This window comes from Zea mays, chromosome 1, assembly GCF_902167145.1.
Source record: "Zea mays cultivar B73 chromosome 1, Zm-B73-REFERENCE-NAM-5.0, whole genome shotgun sequence".
Classification (NCBI taxonomy): Eukaryota; Viridiplantae; Streptophyta; class Magnoliopsida; order Poales; family Poaceae; genus Zea; species Zea mays.
In genome coordinates this window covers 129,131,785-129,156,679 of record NC_050096.1, presented here as the reverse complement: position 1 = coordinate 129,156,679, position 24,895 = coordinate 129,131,785, and the positions used below count along the sequence as shown (strand labels likewise).

Sequence of the window (24,895 nt, the reverse complement as noted above, 5' to 3'; positions counted from 1 at the left end):
TCTACTAACATGCTTCAAACATCTAATATTACAAAATATTACTTCTGTTCTCGAATATTTGTCGTCTGCTAGTTCATTTTTAAACTAAAACACGATAAAAAAACGAAAAAGTAGTCTTTAATTGAATTGTTTTCGTTTAACCCGTAGCAATGGAAGGACCTTTCTATCCATTTCCATCCTCGACCATATCGGAACCTGAATAACGTTGTCATCTTGTGTCAAATTTTATTACTTTCCTCTACTCTCAACTTGCGGCGTGCCGCGTGCCTCTAGTCTCCAATAATATAATATTAACTAAAATATCATTTTTATTCCTTTAGTAATTCCATGAGTTTGAGCCATATATTATATTACTATACATTTACGAACGTTTCATCGTCATCATCCTAAACCTCACTCGCTCGGCCACTCCTCCCCAGGCAATGGAGGCCTCCGCTTCCTCCTACGCTTCCGCTCCTGCAGCGCTCCTCCCGCTGCTGGCTGCCCCGCTGCGCTTCCTCCACCTCCCCCTCCGCCGTCCCTCTGCTCGCCGCCACGGCTTCGCGATTGGGGGTGGAGGTGGCCTTCTGCTCCAGCCGCCGCTGCTGGGCTCCGGCTCCCGTGCCCGCTGTAGGACGACCTGCTGCGTGTCAAGCCCCGAGCAGGCGGAAGTGCTGCTGGGCGGGGCCTCGTTCGTTAGCTTGGCGGCGGTCGCTCTCCTCACCGCTCTGCAGCTGATATGGTTGCGGTGGCGCAGTGCGAGGCACGGGGATTTCCCGGAGGTGAACCTGTAGTAGCGATTTCGTGGGTTAATGCTTTTTTGACAATTATTTAGTTAACGTCACATAGTCTGGAGGCAGAGTTGCTTGAATTGATTTTGCAACATAGTATACTGTTTTCTCCCTTTTAAACTTTTCCTTTTTTTTTGAGCATTACATTACAGAAGCTATTTGCTAACTCGGATGGATCTTCTAATTTGGCAGGTTTTACATGAACATGGCATAATCATTGTAAAGACCCTTCGTACATCAAAAGCAATGTATGACAGTAATTTGGCACCACATCTAACTCAGGGTAGTCACTGGCTTTCAGAGCCTTGTGTTTCTGGAAGAATGACTGTTGATGAAATGAATCACAAGGCTGGTAACTTTCCCTGTGCACACACTGTACATACAGAAAAACAGGCTTATTCTGTAATTACTCCTTGGATATCTCCAGATATACCGTTATATGTTTCTAGACCTGAAGAAGTTAGTTGCGCAACTCCAACTGCAAATAGTTCCATAAAAAAGGATACAAGTCTTCCTGTGATGCCACATTCTGTGTCACAAGGGCAAGATAACTCCAAGTATTTGTCTAACAGAACAGGCAGGGTAGCTGGGCTACCATATCAGTTTTTATCCCTTTCAGGGCAAAAGGAAGAGGCACAAAATAGTCAAGGTCATGATGATAAGCAAATGAATACCAAGGATGCTAATTTAGTTGGATACCCTCAGAGTGATGAAGAGGAACATCTTGATTTCACATCCCTTTCATCCTTTGAAAAAGTAGAAGGTCATCTTAATTTTGTTCCCCTGGCCAGCTACTGCAATTTACTTGAACCAGGGAAGGTGATTGGATTCACCAACTCTAATGCAGGGATCTCTTATTTGCCAGCAGGTTTTATTTTTGAATTCATGTATTTTTCTTGGTACTTAATCTGCTGAAAAATAGTTTATTTATTTTTCATATCTTCTCTGGAATGATGTTGGCCCATTTTCTCTGAAGCATACTCTATATTCAGGACGCTTTGCTCCAGTTGGATGTTTAAGGGAAGTTCCAGTGAGTAAACAAGTGAAATCTGTGAAGGTCCATGATGGTGGCTGGAACATTTCTAACATACTAAACAAAGAGAATCCAGATAACTTCGCTCCAGTAAAGAGAGGGGGATCGAAGGGCACGAAGGATACATTAGAGTACTTGAGGATATACAACAGTTTCTTAATTGATGGAAGGTAACATAATTTATGGATAATCATTGTGGCACTTTTGTGCTTGGAGCTGTGGTTAACTCTATACACAATGTCATTGTGGCACTTTTGTGCCTGGAGCTCCGGTTAATTGATGGAAGTTTTCTGGTTTAAACATCCATTTGGTATTTTTAGGTTGAAGGACTGCGTGGATTTGTTAGAAAGCATGGAACAAAATGGACTGCTTGATATGAGGAAGGTAAATTACCTTTTCTGAGTGTTTGACATTTTTATATTTTTTTGTGGGCATGACTACATGAGTTTTACAATAGGCCTTTTATAACAGATTAAGTATATATTTGTTGGGTCCTGACTCGTGGGCCCAATCACTCGGGAGCAGGTGAGAGCGACAACGCACGACAAAACGAGAAGCAGGGTGGCTCGAATGTCTTGTTAAGCGTGTCCCGTCAAAACGGGAAGCTGGGTGGCTCGAATGTCTTGTTAAGCGTGTCTCGTACACAGACTGAACATGGGTATTTTGCATGTAGAGGGTCCATTGGGCCTCTGCCAGCTGCACACAGTATTTCGGTCCCAAGACTCGGAGACCTTCACCCTGAAGCCTTCAAAGTTGTCCGTCTCCTGATGCGATACCGAGGGGGAGCAGTTACCCGTCGCCCCGCCCAAGACCATTCCTTGGCCTGGATCGACTGTTCCAGGGCAAACGGGCGGACAAGAGCGAAGTCCTACAGGCCTTTGGCCCCTCCTACCCGGGGCCTCCGTTGTGAGTCAAGCCCCTATTGTCCACAGAACCCGATTGGGGTCTGCGAACCCTCCGTACCACGCAAGTGGGGACTTCACATACGTGGTGTAGTCCTCATTCTTGGGACTTGTCCGCATTGTATTGGTGTCCTGCATACGTAGACAAGGTCAGTGTGGGGCCAATGTAGAATGTGATCGAGGTTTGGTTCGGCCTTCGTCCCAACAATATTATCCAATTCTAAGGTTATCTAATTCATGGTTATTAAAAAGGCGCTTAAGTGCCTTTTAAGTGCTAAAGCGCTACTCAGAACGTAAAGCATGGTAACGTTTCATGAAATAACGTATAGCGCCCATTTTAAGCGCTAAAGCGCCACTTTTTAGCGTTAAAACGCTCTGGACCGTAAAAGGCCACTTTTTGTCACTTTTCTAGACTTCCAGCCTAGCCCAGTTCCCCTAACCTAAAACAAACATCCTTCTTTTGTCACGCCCGCAACCTCGTTCAACCTTGAGCTAGCCGTCATGGACTCGCGGTGCCTTCGTCCATTCGTCGCCTTCGGCATCCCTGGGCTTTGCCGCCGGCCGGTAAGAACCTTGCCTGAGCTCGCCGCCTCCCTCCCCTCCTTGCGTTGCTGCTCGAATTCCCTTCTCCCCCGCGGCTGCGCGCCGCTGCCTCCCTGCTCGCGCTCGGCGCCGCTGCTACCTGCTCTGTCAGCTCGCCGGTCCTCGACTCCCTGCTCTGTCAGTTTGCCGGTCCTTGCCTCCCTGCTCTGTCAACTCGCCAGGCCCTACCTCCCTGCTCGCGCTCGGCCCCGAGTCCCTGCTCGACGCCGCTTGTTGCGCTTGCACTGCCTGCTTGGCTGCTATAGCCTCTTCCTTGTCCCTGCTCTCATCCTCCCCTGATGTGCTCTAATTTTGGTTATTTGCAGACTGAAAATGGCAAGCAGTTGTGGACATGTTATATTGTTATGTGAAATTGTGTTATATTCATATTTTGTACATGTTGTTTAAAAGGACGTTTTAAAGCTCGCTTAAACATTTTAGGCTAGTTTGAGAACTCCATTTTCCCAAGAGATTTCTATTTTCCCAAGGGAAAATGTATTAATTTTCCTTAGGAAAATGGAAACCCCTTGGGAAAATAGACAGTCCCAAACTAGCCTTAATGTAGAGAGATAGAATTGGGAAGACACCACACCCAATGAGGGGGGTGATCTCTCATATATATAGCCAAGGTAACTTGGAGTACAAGTATACAATCTCCTAAACAGGGAAAGCTATATGCCTATACAAGGAAGACTATAATCAGTCTATACTAGTCTATATACGGCAGTGCTGTCCATATATGGCTGCACACGGCTGTGCTGTCCATATATGGCTGTAATGTCCATATATGTCTAACACCCGCCCGCAGTCGCAGCGGGAGGGTCCCGGACGCAAAGACTGGATTTGAACTCGTTGAAGAGCTGTACAGGCAAGCCTTTCGTCATGATGTCCGCGAACTGATGAGAAGATGGGACATGAAGCACGCGTACTTGTCCAAGGGCAACCTTCTCACGGACGAAGTGAATATCGATCTCGATGTGTTTGGTGCGGCGGTGGTGAACGGGATTGGCTGCCATGTAGACAGCACTCACGTTGTCGCAGTAGACGACCGTCGCAGAAGTAATCGACACATGGAGTTCCGCAAGAAGCTGCCGCAGCCAGCAGCACTCAGCAACAGCGTGGGCCACTGCCCGGTACTCAGCCTCCGCGCTGGACCGGGAGACGGTAGTCTGTCTCTTGGAGGACCAAGAGATGAGGTTATCGCCGAGGTAGACGCAGTAGCCCGAAGTGGAGCGACGGGAGTCAGGACACCCAGCCCAGTCCGCATCCGAGTAAGCGGTGAGAGACTGGATGTGGCCGACGCCCAGGTGAAGACCGGAGGAAAGCGTGCCCTTCAAGTAGCGCAAGATCCGTTTGAGCAAGGCCAGATGTGGCTCGCGCGGGTCATGCATGAAAAGGCACACCTGCTGAACCGCGTATGCCAAATCAGGTCGAGTCAGCGTGATGTACTGGAGAGCACCGACGATGCTCCTGTACATGGAAGGGTCGGCGACTGGAGCACCAGCAGTCGCGGAGAGCTTGGCATGAGTGTCGACAGGGGTCGTCGTGGAGTGACACTCGGCCATGCCTGCACGCTGAAGAAGGTCGACGGCGTACTGTCGCTGGGACAGGAAGATCCCGGTGGGGAGGCGCTCGACGGAGATGTTGAGGAAGTGGTGGAGATCCCCAAGATCTGTCATGGCGAACTCGGAGTGGAGCCTGTCGATGATGCGCTGGAGAAGAGTTGACGAAGAGGCGGTGAGGATGATGTCGTCGACGTACAACAGCAAGTAGGCCATGTCCCCACCCTCTTTGTACACAAAGAGTGAGACGTCGGAGACGGAAGCAGTGAACCCGAGTTGACGAATGTACGAGGCGAACCGCTGGTACCAAGCTCGCGGTGCCTGCTTCAGGCCGTAGAGGGAGCGCTGAAGAAGACAAACATGGTCAGGAGCCGCTGGATCGACGAAGCCAGGCGGCTGCTGACAGTAGACTGTCTCCTCAAGGTGACCGTGAAGGAAGGCGTTCTTCACGTCCAGCTGGCGAATCGGCCAGGAACGGGAAGCGGCGATGCTCAGAACAGCCCGAATAGTCGGCGGTTTGACCACCGGGCTGAAAGTCTCATCGTAGTCGATGCCGTGCTGTTGGGAGAAGCCCCGGACCACCCAGCGTGCCTTGTGGCGAGCAAGAGTACCGTCAGAGTGGTACTTATGCTTGAAGATCCACTTCCCGGAGACCACATTGGCGCCTGGTGGCCGCGGGACAAGGCACCAAGTGTCGTTGTCGATCAGCGCCTTGTATTCGTCGGCCATAGCTGTACGCCAGTTGGGGTCCGCTAGCCCACTGCGGTAATTTGCCGGGATCGGCGAAGGAGTCGTGGCAGACAGGTTTGTGTACGACACACGCTGGATCGTCCCGGTCTGTGTGCGCGTCACAGGACGGGACAGTGCTGGTGCAGGTGGGGGCCCAGCTGGAGCCTGAGGCGCTGGAGGCGGTGGTCGCCTGCTGTAGACGATGTAGTGGTCGCGGACGGGGACCGGAGGTGGCTGGGAGGAGCAGGGGGCGCCGGCTGCACTGGGTGCTGGCGTTGACGGCGAAGCCCCTGATCCAGAGCCGCTGGGAGCAACGACCCCTGTGTCGTCGAGAGATCCTGACGGGGGCACGAGACCACACCCGCCCGGAGTAGGAGCATCCGAAGCGCCGGATGGGGGTACGAAACCACGCCCACCAGAAGAGAAGATGCCAGGTAGGGGCACAGGTCCACGCCCACCAGACGAGGAGTCACTAGCTGCATGATCAGTAACACAAGGCGCAGTATCCAAGTCGCGACCAAGAAGAAAATCGAAGGAGCTAGCGGGAGTAGGCGGGTCATGTGCGAACGGAAAACTGAGCTCATCAAATACAACATGACGGGAAATAATAATGCGGCGCGTGGAAAGATCCAGACAGCGATACCCCTTGTGAGCAGAAGGGTACCCTAAGAAGACACATGCGGCAGAGCGGGGCGCAAGTTTATGCGGGGACGTGGCCTGTAAGTTAGGATAACAGAGACAACCAAAGACGCGCAAGTGCTCATAGGAAGGAGGAGTATTGTACAAACGGGTGTATGGAACCTCATGGCGTATGGAGGAGGCAGGTCTGCGGTTAAGCAAGTATGTGGCAGCTGCGAGGGCCTCAACCCAATACTTGGGTGGCATGGACGCATGAAGGAGCATGGTACGCACAGAGTTGTTGAGGGTACGGAGAATACGTTCAGCCTTGCCATTCTGTGGTGAAGTGTGGGGACAAGAAAGGTGAAAAACGATGCCATAGGCAGCAAGGAGTTCATCCATGGCATGGTTAACAAATTCTGTCCCATTATCAGCTTGGAAGCATTTAATAGTGTAGCTAAACTGTGTGCGAACATAAGGAATAAAATCAGCAATATGCTGACGGACCTCAGACTTGTGCTTAAGGGGAAATGTCCAGCAAAAATGTGTGAAGTCATCTAGTAAAACCAAGTAATATGAGCAGCCAGATATACTAGGAACCGGTGATGTCCAGACATCACAATGAACTATCTCAAAAGGGGAAACAGTGTGGGAAGTAGATGTACTAAAAGGTAGACGGGCATGTTTGCCTAGTTGACAGGCATGACAAAGAGTCTGGTCTACTTTATTACATGAAATTAAATTTTTCCGCTTGAGACTAGATAAGACTGCTGGACCAGGGTGACCTAGGCGACGATGCCACACTGAGGAGGAGGCTGCGAGGAGGGCGCTGGCAGTGGACTGGGCGGCTGGTGAAAGTGTGTAGAGATCGCCTGAGCTATTGCAGCGAAGAATCACTCGCCCCGTCTTGGGTTCCTTGACAGAGAAACCAAAAGCGTCAAATTCGATAGAACCGCCATTATCTCGGGTAAATTGACGAACAAGTAATAAATTACGGACTATGGAAGGAGCGACAAGGATGTTGTTCAACACAAATTTAGTGGAGTTGATGTCAAGGATCGATGAGCCGCGGGTCGTGACAGGAATACTTGCACCATTGCCTACCATGATCGAAGAAGCAGCAGCTGGGAGATGAGAATGAAGGATACCTTCAGAGGAGTGCATATGTGTAGAGGCACCAGTGTCCATCACCCAGGCGTCACCTTGCAGCGACATTTGCTGCAGCGCCGCCATGAGGCCCGCCGTGTCGAAGTAGTGGGGACCGGCAGACTGCTGGTCGCTGATCGCAGTGTGGGCCTGCGGGGAGGACCCGAGAAGGCCGGGGCCACCACGCTGCTGGCCACTGTTCGCAGCGCGCCATGTCTGCCCGCCACCTCCAGGACCGCTGCTGCCGCCGGCTTGTCCCTGCTGCTGGCCCCACGGATTGATGCAAATCCATGGTCCAGTGGGGTTGGGCGCACGGTGCTGCTGCTGCTGTTGGTTGCCGCCGCCACCGCCCTTGCGAAAATGGGTCTTCTTGCGCTTTGGCTGCCCGCCGCCGCGCTGCTGCTTCCCCGGCTGCTGGTGCTGCACCCAAAACTGCTGGGGAGACGACGTACAGGACCGGCAGGGGCCTGTGCAGCCGGAGGATGACGAGGAGGATGTGGAGGAGACGTGGAGGGCAGTGGACTTGACCATCTTGCCCTCCTCAGCCAGCCGCAGTTCCTTGAGGGCGAGCATGTCGAGGGCGCCGGCGAAGTCCATGGTGGCGTCACCAGCGATGATGTCGCAGGTGGTGCTGAAGCGGGGATTGGCGCCGCGGAGGAGGTTGAGCACCATGGTGGAGTCGTCGACGGGCTTGCCGACATCGCGGAGGCGATCAGCCGCTCTCTTCATCTCCTGGCCATAGGCCTCGACAGTTAAATCTCCCTGAGTCAAGGTCATGAAGGCTTGGCTCAAGAAGATGGCACGCGGCGCCTTGTTCACCTCGAAGCGGGCGGTGATGATAGCCCAATGCTTGCGTGCCGTCGGTTCGGGCGTCATGATGAGGTCGTGGACGGCGTCGGAGACGGTGCCGTAGAGCCAGGCACGAACGCAACAGTCCTCCTGGAGCCAAACCGGCGTGAGGGGATTGGGAGGCGCCGTCCCGTCGATGTGGGACAGCAGCTCGAAGGTGCCACACAGGGCTTCGAAGCAGGCCTTCCACTTGGAGAAGTTGTCCGCGTGGAGGTCGAGCTTCATGGGGACGTAGGACTGCACAGAGATCGTGGCGTAGGGAAGCGCCATGGGGAGATGGATCTGGGCAGCAAGAACGTCGTCGCCGAACAGGAGAGAAAATCCGACGGAGCAGTCGGAATCGCTGTCACCGGCGGAGGAGTCCACGTGGGTGATCGTGGACATCCAAGGCTTCTGCGCAGCAGAGGGAGGGGCGGCGCAGGTAGGTGCCGCGCCCTAGGTCAGGCGGCGGCATATGGTGGTGGTAGAGGAAGCGGGAGGGAGGGCACAAAATCAGGGAGACCCTGGACTCGTGATACCATGTAGAGAGATAGAATTGGGAAGACACCACACCCAATGAGGGGGGTGATCTCTCATATATATAGCCAAGGTAACTTGGAGTACAAGTATACAATCTCCTAAACAGGGAAAGCTATATGCCTATACAAGGAAGACTATAATCAGTCTATACTAGTCTATATACGGCAGTGCTGTCCATATATGGCTGCACACGGCTGTGCTGTCCATATATGGCTGTAATGTCCATATATGTCTGTCCATATATGGACAGCAATGTCCATATATGTCTAACACTTAAACTTAAGAAGTACTCATGAGCGCTTCAACGCTTTATCGCTTTGATAACCTTGCTCTAATTCTAATCCTTCACTATGGAACTGTCTAGTATTCATCCTTCAACTATTGATGCTAGAACAAATAATCCCCTGAACCTAAATCATCTTGATTACATGACATGGCAACAAGTCAGTTCCAATGGAAGAAACTCAATTAGGAACATGTTTAGAACTGCATGCCAGGCTATTTTTTTCATCTCTTTTCTCTTTCTTGTCTTTTTACGTTCATATCTTTTTTCTCTGTTTGAGCCTACGACACTGGATACGCCCTTTTTTTTTGCTTGAGCTAAGTGTCATCATGATTGGCCTTGCCTCAGTTCTGCCTATTTGGTTGCTGCCAGCTTGCCACTACCTACAGAGCTCAGTGGTGGCCGCTTATTAGGCTCTGACGAGTGCTATTGTGTTGTTTTTTGTTGAGCGAAGGGTTCGGCCTTGGGGATACCAGGTGCAATGCATACTATTTGGGATGGGGGATTAGGTTTGGTATTAAGAAGAATAAGAAAGGTGTAAGATTAGGGGTGGTAATGGATCACGATCCAAATGTTCCTTCACAATTTGTTAGGGCCCTAAATAATTTGTAGTTCAAAAATGAATAGAAATAGAGCTCGATCCTAATCCGACCTGATCCATAAATTTTATAGTGTAAAATTTAAAGCCCATTGTCACCCATATCTAAGATAGACCAAAGTACAAACTTCCCTAGAAGGCAGGAAGAGTAGGGACAAAAAGATAAACGAAAAGAAGAGACAAAGAGAGGGAGGGGGGGGGGGGTCATCAGCTCCTACAACATCTTAATTTAATGCCACAGTTGTCGAAGATCCTTTGGTCCCACCATTCCCCATAGCTTAACATCATCTTAATTATCTTGTACGATCTTGCTGATGCTCAGGGGGGGGCATCAAACACACAAGCAATACTATGTGGAAATACGAGCTCCGGATCTTCGTTGGGTTGCGTATATATTTTTGTTGGTTCACAGACTCCATAAGGCCTTGTTCGGTTATTCCCAATACACATGGATTGGATGAGATAGGAAAAAATTAAGAAGAAGTTTGATTTGTTTGGGATTTAAACCCATCCAATCCCACTCAATCCACATAGATTGAGAGCTAACCGAACAAGCCCTACTCTGGAACATCCTGGTGGTGGAGTTTTACATGCCTTTCATGGTGAATAGGATGAAGAGATGATGGAGGTAGGAGTAGATATTTGGTGCTGACCACTGTCTACCAAGATGCCATGTTCAGCAATTTAGTGCCCACTAGGATAGTACAACGTCCAAAACTAGGCTCCTTTTTTGTGTGTGTAGGGTGGAGGGATGGGGGGGCCTCAAGGTCATATTGACACACTTCAGAGGGATGGTTTACTCTTTTTCCTATAAATATCTTTAAACTACTGATTTCCATTTGTTTTTAGATACACCATGCCAGCTTTTTCAGTATGTGTAAGAAGCAAAGAGCTGTCTTGGAAGCTCTTCGCTTTTGCAGATTTATTGGGAACCCCAAGATAAGTACCTTCAATATGCTTTTGTCGGTGTGTGCTAGTTCACTAGATTTTGACGGTAACTGCTCTAACCTTGAAGTTTTTAGCATTTCCTGTCAGATGTGCCAGAGTTGGCATGGAAGCATGGAACATAACCAAATGTTTTTACCTTTATATAGGAGCGCTCCAAGTTATGGAGCTCCTAAAGGAAGCTGGGCTAAAACCTGATTGTAAACTTTACACAACGCTGATATCAACTTGTGCAAAGTGTGGAAAAGTTGATGCCATGTTTGAGGTAACTAAATCACATAATTAGATATAGGTGATTTCATTGTACAATTTAATAAAAGACACTCTATATTTAAATTTCAGGTATTTTATGAGATGGTCAGTGCTGGTATAGAGCCAAATGTTAACACATACAGTGCATTAATTGATGGCTGTGCTAGAGCTGGGCAAGTGGCTAAAGCATTTGGTGTTTATGGGATTATGAGTTCAAAGGTGATAATGTTTTGTCTGATGGAGTTGATGTTAGATGTGCTCGTTTCATTTTGGTTATAAATGTTACTGAAGCTATAACAGTCTATAACCCTTTATAAGGGTTTCATACTTGTTAAACTTACTCGGTCATACCTGCAGTAGAAGGTGAAGCCAGATCGAGTTGTCTTCAATTCTTTGATCAGTGCATGCGGTGAATCTGGAGCTCTGGCTCGGGCATTTGATGTTTTATCAGAAATGACAGCAGAATCCTCTGAATCTAAAGGATGGAAACCAATCGTTCCTGATCATGTTACTGTTGGAGCACTGATGAAAACATGTATTTTGGCGGGCCAGGTTCTTTACTGATTAAACATTGTTTTGAAAATGCAACATGGGAAAAGTAGTATGTGTATCCAACATTAAGTTGTGTTCATCTTGTCCCTCTAGGCTGATAGAGCTCGTGAGGTGTACAAAATGCTTCAGGAGTATAATATAAAGGGTACCCCAGAAGTTTACACAATCGCATTAAGAAGCTGTAGCTTGACTGGTGATTTAGGGTTTGCACTGAAGATATATGAAGATATGAACAGGATTGGAGTAAAACCTGATGAGGTGCTATTTGTTGCTGATAACCTTAAAGTATGAAGAAACTAATGCATTCCCTTTATCCTATTTATTTGTTTTTTTTTCTCGTGAACTACAGATGTTTTTGAGTGCTCTAGTTGATGTAGCTGGCCATGCTAGGAGGGCAGATGCTGCCTTTGAAATAATGAAAGATGCAAGAGCAAAAGGTTTACTCGTTGGAACAATTGCATACAGTTCGTTAATGGGGGCTTGCTGTAATGTAAGTTGTGTATACTCTTGCATGGAAAGCACCTCTAGGATTTTAACTGTGACATGCATGTTGTTCAATAACTCTATATTTTTGTAAGTAATGTATAACTTGCATAGGTAAGCCTGTCTTGTTACTTGCATGTTACATCCCATTTCCCCTCTTCCTAATACACTGATGTTTTACCAATATTCCTTTTAGCACATCATGATTTGAGGACTGCTGTTTCAGGCGGACGACTGGAAGAAGGCACTGCAGCTATACGAGGAGATCAAGTCTATCAAATTGACCCCATCGGTTTCAATGATGAATGCTTTGATCACCTCTCTGTGTATGTCTACTGAAAAAAGATAAAAAATGTTTTCATTTGCCACTTACATATACTATAAGAGAGTATGTCTTTAACGTTGTCATTGTTACATCTAGTTTGTTAAATAAATTGATATGCAGTATTTCAAAATTTCTCCTATTTAAACAAATTGCTAGGCACTGGTGTGTTGCTTGGGGTTATCTTAGTTCCTTGCCTAAGAAAAGGAGTGGGTCCTAAGTTGATTTGACCTCACATAGGTGTTAAGTGTATGAAGGCCCTTATACTATATGCCCATATGGCCCATGATATATAGTCATCTCCACTTGTGGAGTGCTCGCCTTCTCAGATCCCCAAGGTTCCAAAGTTAGTAACAATGGTACCAAAGCCATGGATTAGGGTTAGGATTGAGCTGATCTAATCACCCACTATCCTTTTTTTTGCTTGGGATTCTCCGTCTGCTTCACGCGGGGTCCTCGACTCATGTCCTGTCACTGTGTGCAGTCTTTTGCACCATCTGCGCGTGATCCGCGCGGTCCATCGTCGTGTGCTCGCGTCGCTGCCTTTACTGTGCGACCTCATTCTTCACATGCAGATTTGTCCGCTCATCATCGCGCGACACCTCAGACTCGTCTTCCTAAACGACATCCGCCTCTGTGTGGCTTGTTCGCGCACGGACGCTTCATGCGCAGCTTCGGCTTCTTCATGCGAAGTCTCCTTCATCTGCCTGTGGCTTGTTTGCTTGCTTCCGTGACACTCATGGATCTACCTATTGCCTATCTTCTAGTGCTGGTTTTGGCAATTGTCTCCACGATAGTAAGGAATAGAGGACTTGCCACTGTAGCCTTGCGACTACTCAATTGTGGTGATCCCCGCAACTACTTCCATGCTAGTGCTAATTCTCTAGTAGGCTTCAACAAATTTTCAAATTACAACAATTGTCATCAATATTACTCTTGATGGTCCAGCTTATTTGGAATGGGCCTTTTTTGTTGAAACTACATATTTTGGTCTATTTTGGACCCTCTTATCTTCTTAATATAATGATACACAGCTCTCCTACGTGTTCGAGAAAAAAAGGTGTTGGTCTTCATTTTGAATTGACTGATGAAGTTGGGAAATCAATGATGGGGGAGTATTGGCTGCTACGGTTAACAGTGTTAAACACACCATGATTGTGAGTTTGGATAAGTTTAAGCAAGCCGAACCTATGTGGTCTTGTTTGAAGGCACGCTATGTTTAGGAAAGTGGTGCTCTTCAACATACTCATGCAGCAACTTCATGTTATTGAACATAGAGACATGTCCATTGATGACTGAGGAATACTCATCTAACGGGTTCTTTGATATCTATTGTACCCAGTGTACAGCCGGTCAGAACTGTACAACCTTTCATTTATTGAGCAGTGTGGGAAATCCTAACCTTGGATTAGGGTTGGGTGCTATATTAATAGACTTGAGTAAACTGGGTGAGAGGGTAATTACATGGGGAGAACCCCAAACCCTTCTAACACCCCTCGCAGTCGCAACTCTATCCTGTACAAATGTTGAGACTGGAGCGAAAGTCTAAAAATACACTCAACGGTAACCCTTTGGTGAAGATGTCGGCGAACTGCAGTGTGGTGGGAACGCTGAGAACCCGAACGTCACTAGCAGCGACATGCTCGTGGACGAAGTGTAGGTCGATCTCCACGTGCTTTGTGCTTTGATGCTGCACGGGATTGGATAGGTAGACGGCGCTGACGTTGTCGCAGTAGACGAGGGTGGCGCGCTGAAGGGGGCTGTGGAGCTCGTGGAGGAGCTGGCGCATCCAGGAGGCCTCTGCCACGCCATTGGCCACAATGCGGTACTCGGCCTCTGCGCTGGAGTGGGAGACGACAAGCTGTTGCTTGGCGGCCCAGGAGACGAGGTTGGCGCCCAGAAACATGGCATAGCCGGAAATGGACCGGTGAGTGTCGGGACAGCCGGCCCAGTCAGCGTCGGTGTAGACCACGAACTCCAATGTCGGGGATGGTCGGAGTAGGAGGCCCTAGTCGAGGGAGCTGCGGAGGTAGCGTAGGATCCGCTTGAGAGTGGTGAGATGGCCTCCCGCGACGTGTGCATATGCAGGCACACCTGCTAGACGACGTAGGCGATGTTGGGCCGGGAGAAAGTGAGATACTTGAGCGCGCCTGTCAAGCTCTGGTAAGACGTCGTGTCGGCTACCGGGGGCCTGTCATCCTCAGAGAGCTTCGCCTGAGTGTCGACATGCATGGAGCAGTGCTTGCAGTCGGACATGCCAGCCCGTTCCAAGATGTCGATGGCTTACTGGCACTGGTGAAGGAAGAGAACCTGGGACCGACGTTCGGCGGTAATGCCGAGGAAGTGGTGAAGGGGCCCCAGGTCCTTCATCGCAAACTCTCGCTAGAGGGCGATGATCGTGCACTGTAGAAGATCGGCTGTGGATGTCGTGAGCACAATGTCGTCGACGTAGAGTAGGAGGGCGACGGTGTCCTCGCCACGCTGGTAGATGAAGAGTGACGTATCCGACTTGGCCTCGACGAAGCCTATGGAGGCTAAGTAGGAGGCGAAGCGGCTGTACTAGGCCCGCGGCGCCTGCTTGAGGCCGTAGAGGGAGCATCCGGGTGAGCGACGTCAATGAAACCGGTGGGTTGGCTGCAATAGACCGTCTCCGTCAGGGTGCCATGGAGGAAGCCATTCTTAACATCGAGCTGATGGATCGCCCAGTCCCGGGAGAGGGCGAGGGAGAGGATGGCGCGAACGGTGGCGAACTTTACGACGGGGCTGAAGGTCTCGTCGTAGTGCACTCCGGGGCGCTTGGTGAAGCCCCAAAGACCCAACGAGCCTTGTAGCAGTCGAGGGAGCCGTCCGATGTTAGCTTGTGGCGAAAGAACCACTTGCCGGTGACCACGTTGCCTAGAGGACATGGCACCAGGTCCCAGGTGTGGTTGGCCAGCAGGGTCGCGTACTCCTCCATAGCTCGAAGCCAGTGAGGGTCAGCGAGGGTCGTGCGAACGAAGGAGGGAACCGGAGAGGCGTCCGGTGGAGTAGCGGCCGTGTCAGCGGCCAGAATCAGCCGGTCGACGGGCCGAACGACACCGGCGGCTCGTCGAGTCACCATCGGGTGGACGTGCCTAGGGTCGCGGTGAATGGCGACCAGGTGGTACACAGGCGGCTCAGAGCGGGCCGTCGGGACGTCGGGGGCCGCAGGCGTGTCTGGCTCGTGGCGGTGATAAACGACGACAGGGTCGGCGAAGCGGGCCGCAATCGTCGACGGGCCTGGGTCGGTGGGCGCCGAGGTAGGGGCGCTCCTGCGACGGTGATAGACGAGGGCGGGGTCGGCGAAGCGAGTGAGGCTCGTCGACGGGACTAGAGTCGACGTGGCCGCGCGTGGCGTGGGAGGGGTCGACGGGGACGCGCGTGGCGCTGGCATGATCGTTGGGGCCGCACGGGGCACGGGTAGACATGCGAGCGGAGGCGTCGGAGCCTCGCGTGGCGTAAGGCGGGGTCGACGGTGCCGCGCGTGGCACGAGCAATGGTGCGAGGCTAGGCGGCTGAGGTGGATGGGTACTCCGATCGGACTCAAGGAGGGAGTCAAGATCGGTGTGTGGGGAGGAGCCAACAAGGGGAAACACATCTTCGTCGAAGATGACGTGACGAGACATGATGCGGTGGGAGACGAGGTCAAGACAACGATACTCCTTATGGTCAAGAGAGTAGCCAAGGAAGAGGCAGCGGGTGGAGCAGGGAGACAACTTATGAGGAGCAGTGGCGGAAGTGTTAGGATAGCAAGCACAGCCGAACACGACGAGGTGGTCGTAGGACGAGGCTGTGCCGTACAGGGCGTAGTGGGGAGTAGGGTGGCTCACCGCCTTCGATGGGAGGCAGTTGAGGAGGTGGGTGGCTGTGTGCAGGGCCTCTGCCTAGTCACTGGCAGTGAGAGATGCCTGAAAGAGAAGGCAGCAGATCATATTGGTGGTGGTTCGAATCATGCGCTCGGCCCGACTGTTCTGGGCAGAGGTGTAGGGACATGAGAGGCGCAACTGAACGCCACTAGTGAGAAAGAAAGACCGGGAGACGTGGTTGTCGAACTCGCGACCATTGTCGCACTTTAGGGCACATACCGAGCGACGGAACTGGGTGGATACCCAGGCGAAGAAGTGTGTGAGAGTGGGGAATGTGTCGAACTTCAACCGAAGAGGAAAAGTCCAAAGAAAATGGGAAAAATCACTCAAAATCACCAAATAGTATTTATATCTAGAAAGACTGAGTACATGGGAGGTCCAGAGATCACAATGAACCAGATTAAAAGCTTGCTCAGCCCGAGAGGACGAGGTAGTAAATGGGAGACGAGTATGTCGGCCTCACTGACAAGCATGACATAGGCCCTCAAAATGTCCACTACTACAAGAAGAGTCTAGACTGCTGGAAAGCTTGGTCATGACGTTAGGTCCTGGGTGGCCGAGACGACGATGCCAAGTGGTGGAGGTGGTGGTGGACAGGACGGGTAGAGGAGACACGCCGGTGGAGGAAGGCCAATGCGTGTAGAGGGGTCCGACGCTATCACATCGGGCGAGAGGGGTCCTGGTGGCTAGACCCTTCATAGAAAAACCAGAGGAGTCAAACTCAATGGAACAAGAATTGTCAGTGGTGAACCTACAGACAGAAAGGAGATTGTGGGTGATATGGGGGGCTACGAGAACGTCGTTGAGATAGAACGGTCTAGGGAGAACCGAGGCACCTACTGAGGTGACCGACAGAGTGGAACTGTTTCCAACGACGATCGAGGTGGGGTGGGAGGAATGAGGTGGGTGAGAGCGAGATAGCATGCCTGCGGTGGGGGTGGTGTGGTATGAGGCACCGGAGTCGATGACCAAGTCAGGGGAGGGAGGAGCCAGCGCCATGGTGCTATAGGCGGCGGCGAGAGAGGCTGGGTCCCAGCCTCCATCGAACGGGGACCAGGAAGTAATGGTGGGGGTCCCCGTAGGCGGGAGCTGAGGCGGAGTCGGGGTTGTCGGGGGCACGCCGTAGTCAGGCGGCGATGGTGCGCCGTAGGGGGGCGCAGTCAGGAGAGCCGGCGCCGGCGCCGGAGGATGGGAGGCACTGGGGGCCTGACTTGGCCACATGGAGATGGTTCTAGTCCAGGGGTTGTAGAACGACGGGTAGCCCTGGCCGCCACCCCGGTCGGTGGAACCTCAACAGGTGGAGCTGCCACCCCCGCGTCCGCCCTTGCGGGGGCGACGGCCGCCGTCGGCGGTGGAAACCAGAAGAGCGCCTGAGCACCAGTGGTAGCGCTGTAGAGTGCCGGGGCCGGAGAGGTGCCTCAATCGCCATGGTTAGCTCCTCGAGAAGCTCATTCCGCACGACATGGAATGTGGGGAAGGGCACGATTCTCTTGATCAGAGTCTTCAGGTGGCTGTAGCGGGGGCTAAGGCCACGCAGGAGATTAAGCACCAAGGTACGGTCCGCCATTGGCTCGCCGAGGTCGCGGAGGGAGTCCGCTAGGCCCTTCATCAGGCGGCAGTACTCCCACACGGAGAGGTCCCCCTGAGAGAACTGGTGGAACTGGGCGTCGAGGTGAAGGGCCCGAGCGTTCCGGTTCCTGAGGAACTGTTCCTCGAGAGCGAGCCACGCCTGACGGCCCGTGTCTGCCTGGTCGCGGATGTTGCCTTTGAGGTCGATGGTGATGGTGCCGTGGAGCCATGAGAGCACCACACCGTCCATCAGGTACCAGGATGGAGACGGTTGGGCAACGATGTCGTCGAGGACGTTGTCGACGAGAGCATAGCGCCGAAGAGTGAGGAGGACCTGACCCTGCCAACGATAGTAGTGGGAGGACGACGGGTCCAACACGATGGACATGAGGGACCAGATGTTGTGGAGACCGACGACCTGTGCGTGGAGGGCGGCGATGTGGTCGACGTTGAGTCCAGGGGCGAGGGAGGCCTCGAGTGTGGGCGGGGAGGCCTCAGGGGCGACTGCAGGATGCCCGAGGATGAGACGCTGAGCGGTGGCCATATGGGCGGTCAGAGCGACGCTCATGGCACGCTCTTGGTGCAGGGCGAGAGTCGTAGCGCGCTCGTGGTGGCGGGAAGCAGCCACGACCGCCTGGATGGTGGCGATGGCCGTGACCAGCGCCGAGGAAGCCGGCGATGAAACAGTGACGTCGGACCATGTAGGGGCAGCGAGGGCGGGGAAGCCCAATGGGGAACCACGACGCGATTGGGCATCGAAGGTCGCGTCTGGGAGGGGCCCTAGACCGGCGATGTAGGGGCCCCTCCAACAGCGAGCTCGCTGTAGGGGTCGAGTCCGGCGGTTGTGGCTGCTGCACGAGAAGTGGCGACAGTGACAACCGCGCTTGGGGCGCCGCGCGCAGGCGAGGCCACAGTAGCGGTGGCCGCGTCCATGGTTGCGCGTGCTTGCTGGGTCGCAGCAGCCGCCGCGACAACGGCCGGAGTGGCCGCGGTCAGGGCTTGGTCGGCCCGGGAGGGGGAGGGGGGCGGTGCCGCCATGGCTCGTTGCGACGGCGGGTTGGCCAGCGGCGCAGGGGGCTGCGGCAGTCGGCGACGCAGGGGGACTGCGGCTACCGACGGCTGGGAGGCCGGGCGCAGGGAGGGGGCTGCGGCGGCCGGTGACTGGGAGGCTCGGCGTAGGGAGGGGGCGGCGACCGGCGCCAGGGAAGGCCTACGCAGAGGGGGGGGGGGCGATGGGTGGGTGGGAAGGGGAGGGTTGCGGCCGGCGGATGGGAAGGGGAGGGCGGCGACTGGGAGGTAGCCGTCGGCTGGGTGGAAGAGGTGGACTGAAAATGACCTAGCTCTATGCCATGTGGGAAACCCTAACCCTGGATTAGGGTTGGGTGCTATATTAATAGACTTGAGTAAACTGCACCAGACCCATTATAGAGGGGTGAGAGGGTAATTACACGGGGAGAACCCCAAACCCTAACGGTTATTCTAATAAGCAGAATCCTAGTTATGGATCTGTCATGGGAGTTAGGACAGAGTTTGATTCTATTTGTACAAGGTTGATTCATAATTCTTCTACGCTGACCATGGTACATGCATTGCCTGACTTGTTAAAGAGGCATGTCTTCAGTCCTTGTCCCCTTTTATGTCTCAAACTCAGTGTGTTGGCAGCTTTTCAAAGGACCAGTGCATCCAGAGAACCCTATAAGCATTATGATAGGACTAATCACACTTCAAAAAGTAGTTTTGTTAAGCATCCAAAGAAGTTGGTTGAATTCTACACTCACGGTGCTGCTCTCATGGTCGTGGTACTTCTTTTACTTCTAGAGGTTCAGTTTCTATTGGGTCAGGTTCTGTTGCTGCTACCTCGTCTGCTAGTGCTTTTTCATTGCCTTGGGTGCTTGATTCAGAGGCGTTTTTTCATCTGACATCTAACCTGTCCCACATGTTTGCTTGCAAACTGGTCATAGATGATGTTTCTGTTTAGACAGCTGATGGTACATCTTGTCTTATCACCCACAAGGGCTCCCTTTGCAATACTCATTTTGATGTACTCTAAGTTTCTTCTGTACCCAAGTTGTATATGAACCTCCTTTCGGTTGGTCAAGTTACCAACCAAAATTGCTTTGCTGGTTTTGATGACTCATCTTATTTTATTCAGGATCTCCCCAATGGACAAGTGATTTGGACTAGCCACCACCTTAAGCCCTTGTTCGGTTATTCCAATTCTATGTGGATTGGAGTATATTGGAATGAATTGGGATGGATTTTGACTTACTATGGATTTAAACCGACTCAATACTGAAAGAGGATGGCTGGGAAATGATTATTGGATTGATAATTGAGGGAGCCCAAGGCTCAGTACATATAGGCAAGGATGTCCCAGAAACAGGAAAGTGCTAATCTAGAGAATCAGGAAAGTGCTAATCTAGGGACACCTTGCTAATCAAATCCAATACTACCAAAAAGGGAGGGAGGCTGCAGCCACCACTGTAGCAGCACCCTCTAGGGTTTCAGCCGACCACCCTCCTGGGCCAACCAAACACCGAACACCCCCCAAGGCCCATGGGCCTATACAACATGCTAACACGCCCCCGCAGTGTGAACGTCGGTGCTTAGCCACGGACATTCAGACTGGACCGAAATTCAGCGAACACCGAAGAAGGTAGCCCCTTCGTGAAGACGTCGGCGAACTGAGATGTCGTGGGAACATGGAGAACCCGTACGACACCCATGGCGACCTTTTCACGTACGAAGTGAAGATCGATCTCGATGTGCTTCGTCCGTTGATGTTGTACCGGGTTGGAGGACATGTAGACTGCGCTGACATTGTCATAGTAGACAATAGTGGCACTGCGAAGCGGGATGTGTAGCTCGTGGAGGAGCTGACGTAGCCAAGAAGCCTCAGCAACACCATTGGCGACAGCGCGATACTCGGCTTCTGCACTGGAGCGAGAGACAGTATTCTGACGTTTGGAGGACCAGGAGACCAAGTTGTCGCCGAGGAACACAGCGTAGCCTGACGTGGACTTGCGCGTATCGGGACAGCCAGCCCAGTCAGCATCAGAGTAAACCACCAAGTCATCTTGAGTCGACGGTCGGAGATGAAGACCCAGGTGAAGAGTACCCCGAACGTACCGAAGAATGCGCTTGAGAGCAGCCAGGTGAGGCTCTCGCGGATCATGCATATGAAGGCAGACCTGCTGCACGGCGTAAGCAATGTCGAGCCGTGTGAAGGTCAAATACTGTAGGGCACCGGCAAGACTGCGGTAATCTGACGGGTCAGTGACTGGAGCGCCAGAGTCGGCATAGATCTTGGGACTGGTGTCAACGGGCGTGGTACAAGGTTTGCATTCCGCCATGCCAGCACGGTCCAAGATGTCCAACATATACTGCCGCTGAGAGAGAACCATACCATCAGAAGTGCGCTGGACCTGCATCCCCAAGAAGTGATGAAGTGCTCCCAAATCCTTCATAGCAAATTCCCGCTGGAGAGCCAGGATGACCTTCCGCAGCAGATGTGTCGAAGAGGCAGTGAGAACAATATCATCGACGTAAAGTAGTAGGTAGGCAGTGTCTGAACCTTGGTGGAAGACGAACAACGAAGTGTCTGACTTGGCTTCTACGAAGTTCAGGGATACCAGGTATGTGGCGAAGCGGCTGTACCAAGCACGAGGAGCCTGTTTTAACCCATACAGTGACTTGTTCAGGTGGCAGACAAAGTCCGGGTGAGCAGGGTCCTCGAATCCGGAGGGTTGAGCAGCGAACACTGTCTCTGTCAGGGTGCCGTGGAGGAATGCATTCTTGACGTCGAGCTGGTGAACAGGCCATTGACGGGAGAGGGCCAGAGAGAGTACTGTGCGAACAGTTGCAGGCTTGACGACGGGACTGAAAGTTTCGGCGAAGTCAATGCCAGGACGCTGGGTGAAGCCCCGAAGTACCCAGCGTGCCTTGTAGCGTTCCAGGGAACCATCGGCATGAAACTTATGCTTGAAGATCCACTTCCCGGTTACAGTGTTGGCGTGACGAGGGCGAGGAACCAAGTCCCAAGTCTTGTTCTGAAGAAGCGCCGTATGTTCTTCCTCCATAGCGGCCCGCCAATTTGGATCGGCCAGGGCGCTGCGGAAGGTCTTCGGCACCGGAGACAAGGGCACAACGTGGTAAAGGACCGGCATGCGGAAGCCGTCCTTGGCCCGGGTCACCATGCGATGATGGTTAACCGTGGGAGGTACGGCGACAGCACCTCGTGGTAGAGGGCCGGGTGGTGGAGCAACCGGTCCGGCAGGAACTGGTTCAGTTGGTGCTGCGGTGGCCGGCGTGGGGCGCCTGGAGTAGACGCGCAGAACTGGAGGCTGCGTGCTTGGTGGAGACGGTGCCGCGTGTGGTAACGCAGCAATGTCCTGCTGTCCCGCATGAGAGGAGGCCGACGTGGCCGCGCGTGGCGCGAAGGCGGTCGGAGTCGGCACCCTGGTCGGTGAAGAGGGAGACGGAGCCGCGCGTGGCGCAGCACCCGCACGTGGGAGTGCGTGGAACCCCGGGGGAACTGGAGGCGCAGGAAGAACAGCGCCACGGGAGCCTAGAGATCCTGCAGAAGACATGGTCGACAGTCCTATAGGGGGGACTATCGGGTTAGGAATTTCATCTAAAAAGGTGAAGTCCGCAGCTGCGGGCGGTGAGGGCTGCTCGGCGAAAGGGAAGGTGGACTCGTCGAAGATAACATGACGAGAGATGATGATTCTATTGGTGGTAGGGTCAAGACATCGGTATCCCTTATGGTGAGCAGAGTAGCCGATGAAGATGCAAAGAGCAGAACGAGGTGCAAGTTTGTGGGGAGCAGTGGCCGAGAGATTGGGGTAACACTTACAACCAAAAACGCGGAGATGATCGTAGGACGGCGCACTACCAAGAAGGGCAGAGTGCGGAGTCGAGAAATCGAGCGTCTTGGTTGGTAAGATGTTGAGGAGGAGAGTCGCAGTGTGCAACGCCTCGGCCCAATATGGAGGGGGCATGCTCGCCTGAAACAAAAGAGAGCGGATGACATCGTTAGTGGTGCGAATAATCCGCTCAGCTTTACCATTCTGTGGGGACGTGTAGGGACACGACATGCGAAACAAGACGCCATGCGTGAGTAAAAAGGTGCGGGTGCTGGATTTGTCGAATTCCTTGCCGTTGTCACTTTGGACGGCCTTAACGCGGTTGCCGAACTGGGTAGACACATAGGCAAAGAAGTTAGACAGAGTGGTAAAAGTGTCAGATTTCAGGCGTAAAGGGAATGTCCATAAGTAATGTGAACAATCGTCAAGAATAACAAGATAATATTTGTAACCGGAGATACTAGGAATGGGTGATGTCCATAGGTCACATTGAATAAGATCAAAGTTATTTGACGCCCGAGATACTGAAGTACCAAAGGGAAGACGAACATGTCGTCCTAACTGACACGCATGACATATAGGATCCAAACTTTTATTACATGCCGGAATGGCAGAAGCTAGTTTGGAGAGGGCCTCGCGACCGTGATGACCGAGGCGACAGTGCCATAGGTGGGATGGTGCAGCACTGGCGACAAGGGAGTGAGCGACGGGCAACTGCAAGGGGTAGAGCGGACCGGAGCTATTGCACCTGATGATCACGTTCCGCGAGAGAAGATCCTTCACAGAACAACCATATGGGTCAAATTCCACAGAGCAATGGTTATCGATAGTAAATTGTCGAACAGAAATAAGGTTCTTGATAAGTGGAGGTGAAACAAGAACGTTATTTAAAATAAGAGGGCCAAGTTGCGCCTTGCCGGTGGCAGTGACGGGCAAGAGCGAACCATTACCGACAACAATTGATGTGGGAGAGGGAAATTGAGGTGTTGAGGAGTGAGAGAGGGTACCATCATGAGAGGTCATGTGAGAGGAAGCACCGGTGTCAAGGTACCAGTCGTTGTTCACCGGTGGAGTGAGCGTCATGGTGCTGAATGTAGAGGCCAGCGAGTTTTGGTCCCAAACCGGAGTGCCAACCATAGGCTGGTATTGGGCCGGCGCCAGCTGCTGCGGCTGGAAGGCCTGCTGGACGGAGGGCAGGTAAGTCTGCTGGGGAAGGTGCATCTGCTGGGCCAGCAGAGCTTGCTGCAGAGCCTGCTGTTGAGGGCCGGCGCGACCCTGGGGAAGCGGGGACAGTGGAGGGGTACGGGTGCCGGGCCACATTTGAATGGACCCGGTCCACGGATTGTAGACGGAGGGCCAGGTCGCGCCAGACCCAGCAGGAGCCCCAGGGGCGGAAGAGGGAGCTGAGGGAGCGCTGGGGCCTGGAGTAGAGGTGCTGCCAGCCCTGCGGTCCTTCTTGTGCTTTGGCTTGGGGCCGCCACCGCCGATCCGCAGAGAGCCACTGTTGGTCGCTGTAGGCTGGCGAGAAGAACCAGTGGCGACAAGAGCAGTGGAGGGGGCAACAGGGTGGTGTACCATGTTGATTTCCTCGAGGAGGAGTTCATTGCGGACGACGGCGAAGGAGGGGAACGGGCGCCCGCGCCGGAGATGGACACCGATGTCCTTGTAGCGCTCGTTAAGCCCACGAAGCACGTTGAGGACCAAGGTGCGGTCAGTGACGTGCTCGTTGAGGTCAGCGAGGTCGTCGGCCATCTTCTTGAAGCGCTTGCAATACTCGGTGATGGAGAGGTCTCCTTGAGCAAAGGTGCGAAATTGGGCGTCGAGGTGGAGGGCGCGGGTCTCCTGGTTGCCGAGGAAATGGTCCTCGATGGCGAGCCAGGCCTCACGGGCGGATGCACGGTGGTCGATCACGGCGTCGGCGAGGTCAGCGGAGACTGTGCTGTATAGCCATGACTTGACGACGGCGTCCATCTGAGTCCAGTCAGCAAGGGCTGAGATGGAGTCGCTGCGGACGTGGTCTAGAAGCGAGTACTTGGTGACGGCGAGGAGGAATTGCTCGCGCCAACGGGGGTAGTTGCCAGCGGTGTCGAGGACCGTCGGCACCAGGCTGCGTGCGTTCTGCACGGAGACTGCCTGGGCGTGGAGATTGAGGACAGCAGCGGCCTCGTGGAGAAGCATGGCGTGGGGGACGCTCAACTCGCCGCCCGCGTGGGGCTGGTCGGCGGGATCTGCGGCGGCGTCGGCCCGGGCCTTGGCCGCCCGAGCAAGGGCAACGCGGACGCGCTCTGCGGCGGCGTCGCGCTCGTTGGAGGCGTTGGCGGCGTCCTGCTCGGTGGCCTGGGCAGCGGCCAGGGCGGCCTCGCGGAGGGCGCGGCGAGCCTCGACGTCTTGCTGCGGGGGTGGATCGTCGTCTTGGCGGTGGGGGTCGGCAG

General features: G+C 53.0%; 1 protein-coding gene across 2 annotated transcripts in view; it reads left to right on the top strand.

Moving 5' to 3' along the window:
- Window positions 1-346: 346 nt before the first annotated feature.
- The window catches only part of LOC103638582 (pentatricopeptide repeat-containing protein MRL1, chloroplastic), a 47,191-nt gene continuing 22,642 nt past the window's right edge, over window positions 347-24,895 (top strand). The window contains exons 1-11 of one of the 2 annotated variants that reach the window (XM_008661455.3): window positions 347-761; window positions 963-1,638; window positions 1,763-1,973; window positions 2,124-2,187; window positions 10,441-10,585; window positions 10,686-10,801; window positions 10,879-11,007; window positions 11,149-11,340; window positions 11,434-11,598; window positions 11,690-11,830; window positions 12,050-12,149. In XM_008661455.3, the coding sequence (XP_008659677.1) occupies window positions 423-761; window positions 963-1,638; window positions 1,763-1,973; window positions 2,124-2,187; window positions 10,441-10,585; window positions 10,686-10,801; window positions 10,879-11,007; window positions 11,149-11,340; window positions 11,434-11,598; window positions 11,690-11,830; window positions 12,050-12,149 (2,278 nt within the window). In that variant the 5' untranslated portion in view covers window positions 347-422. Of the gene's footprint in view, window positions 762-962; window positions 1,639-1,746; window positions 1,974-2,123; window positions 2,188-10,440; window positions 10,586-10,685; window positions 10,802-10,878; window positions 11,008-11,148; window positions 11,341-11,433; window positions 11,599-11,689; window positions 11,831-12,049; window positions 12,150-24,895 lie in introns of both variants that reach the window. The other variant, XM_008661462.3, reaches the window with a different exon arrangement.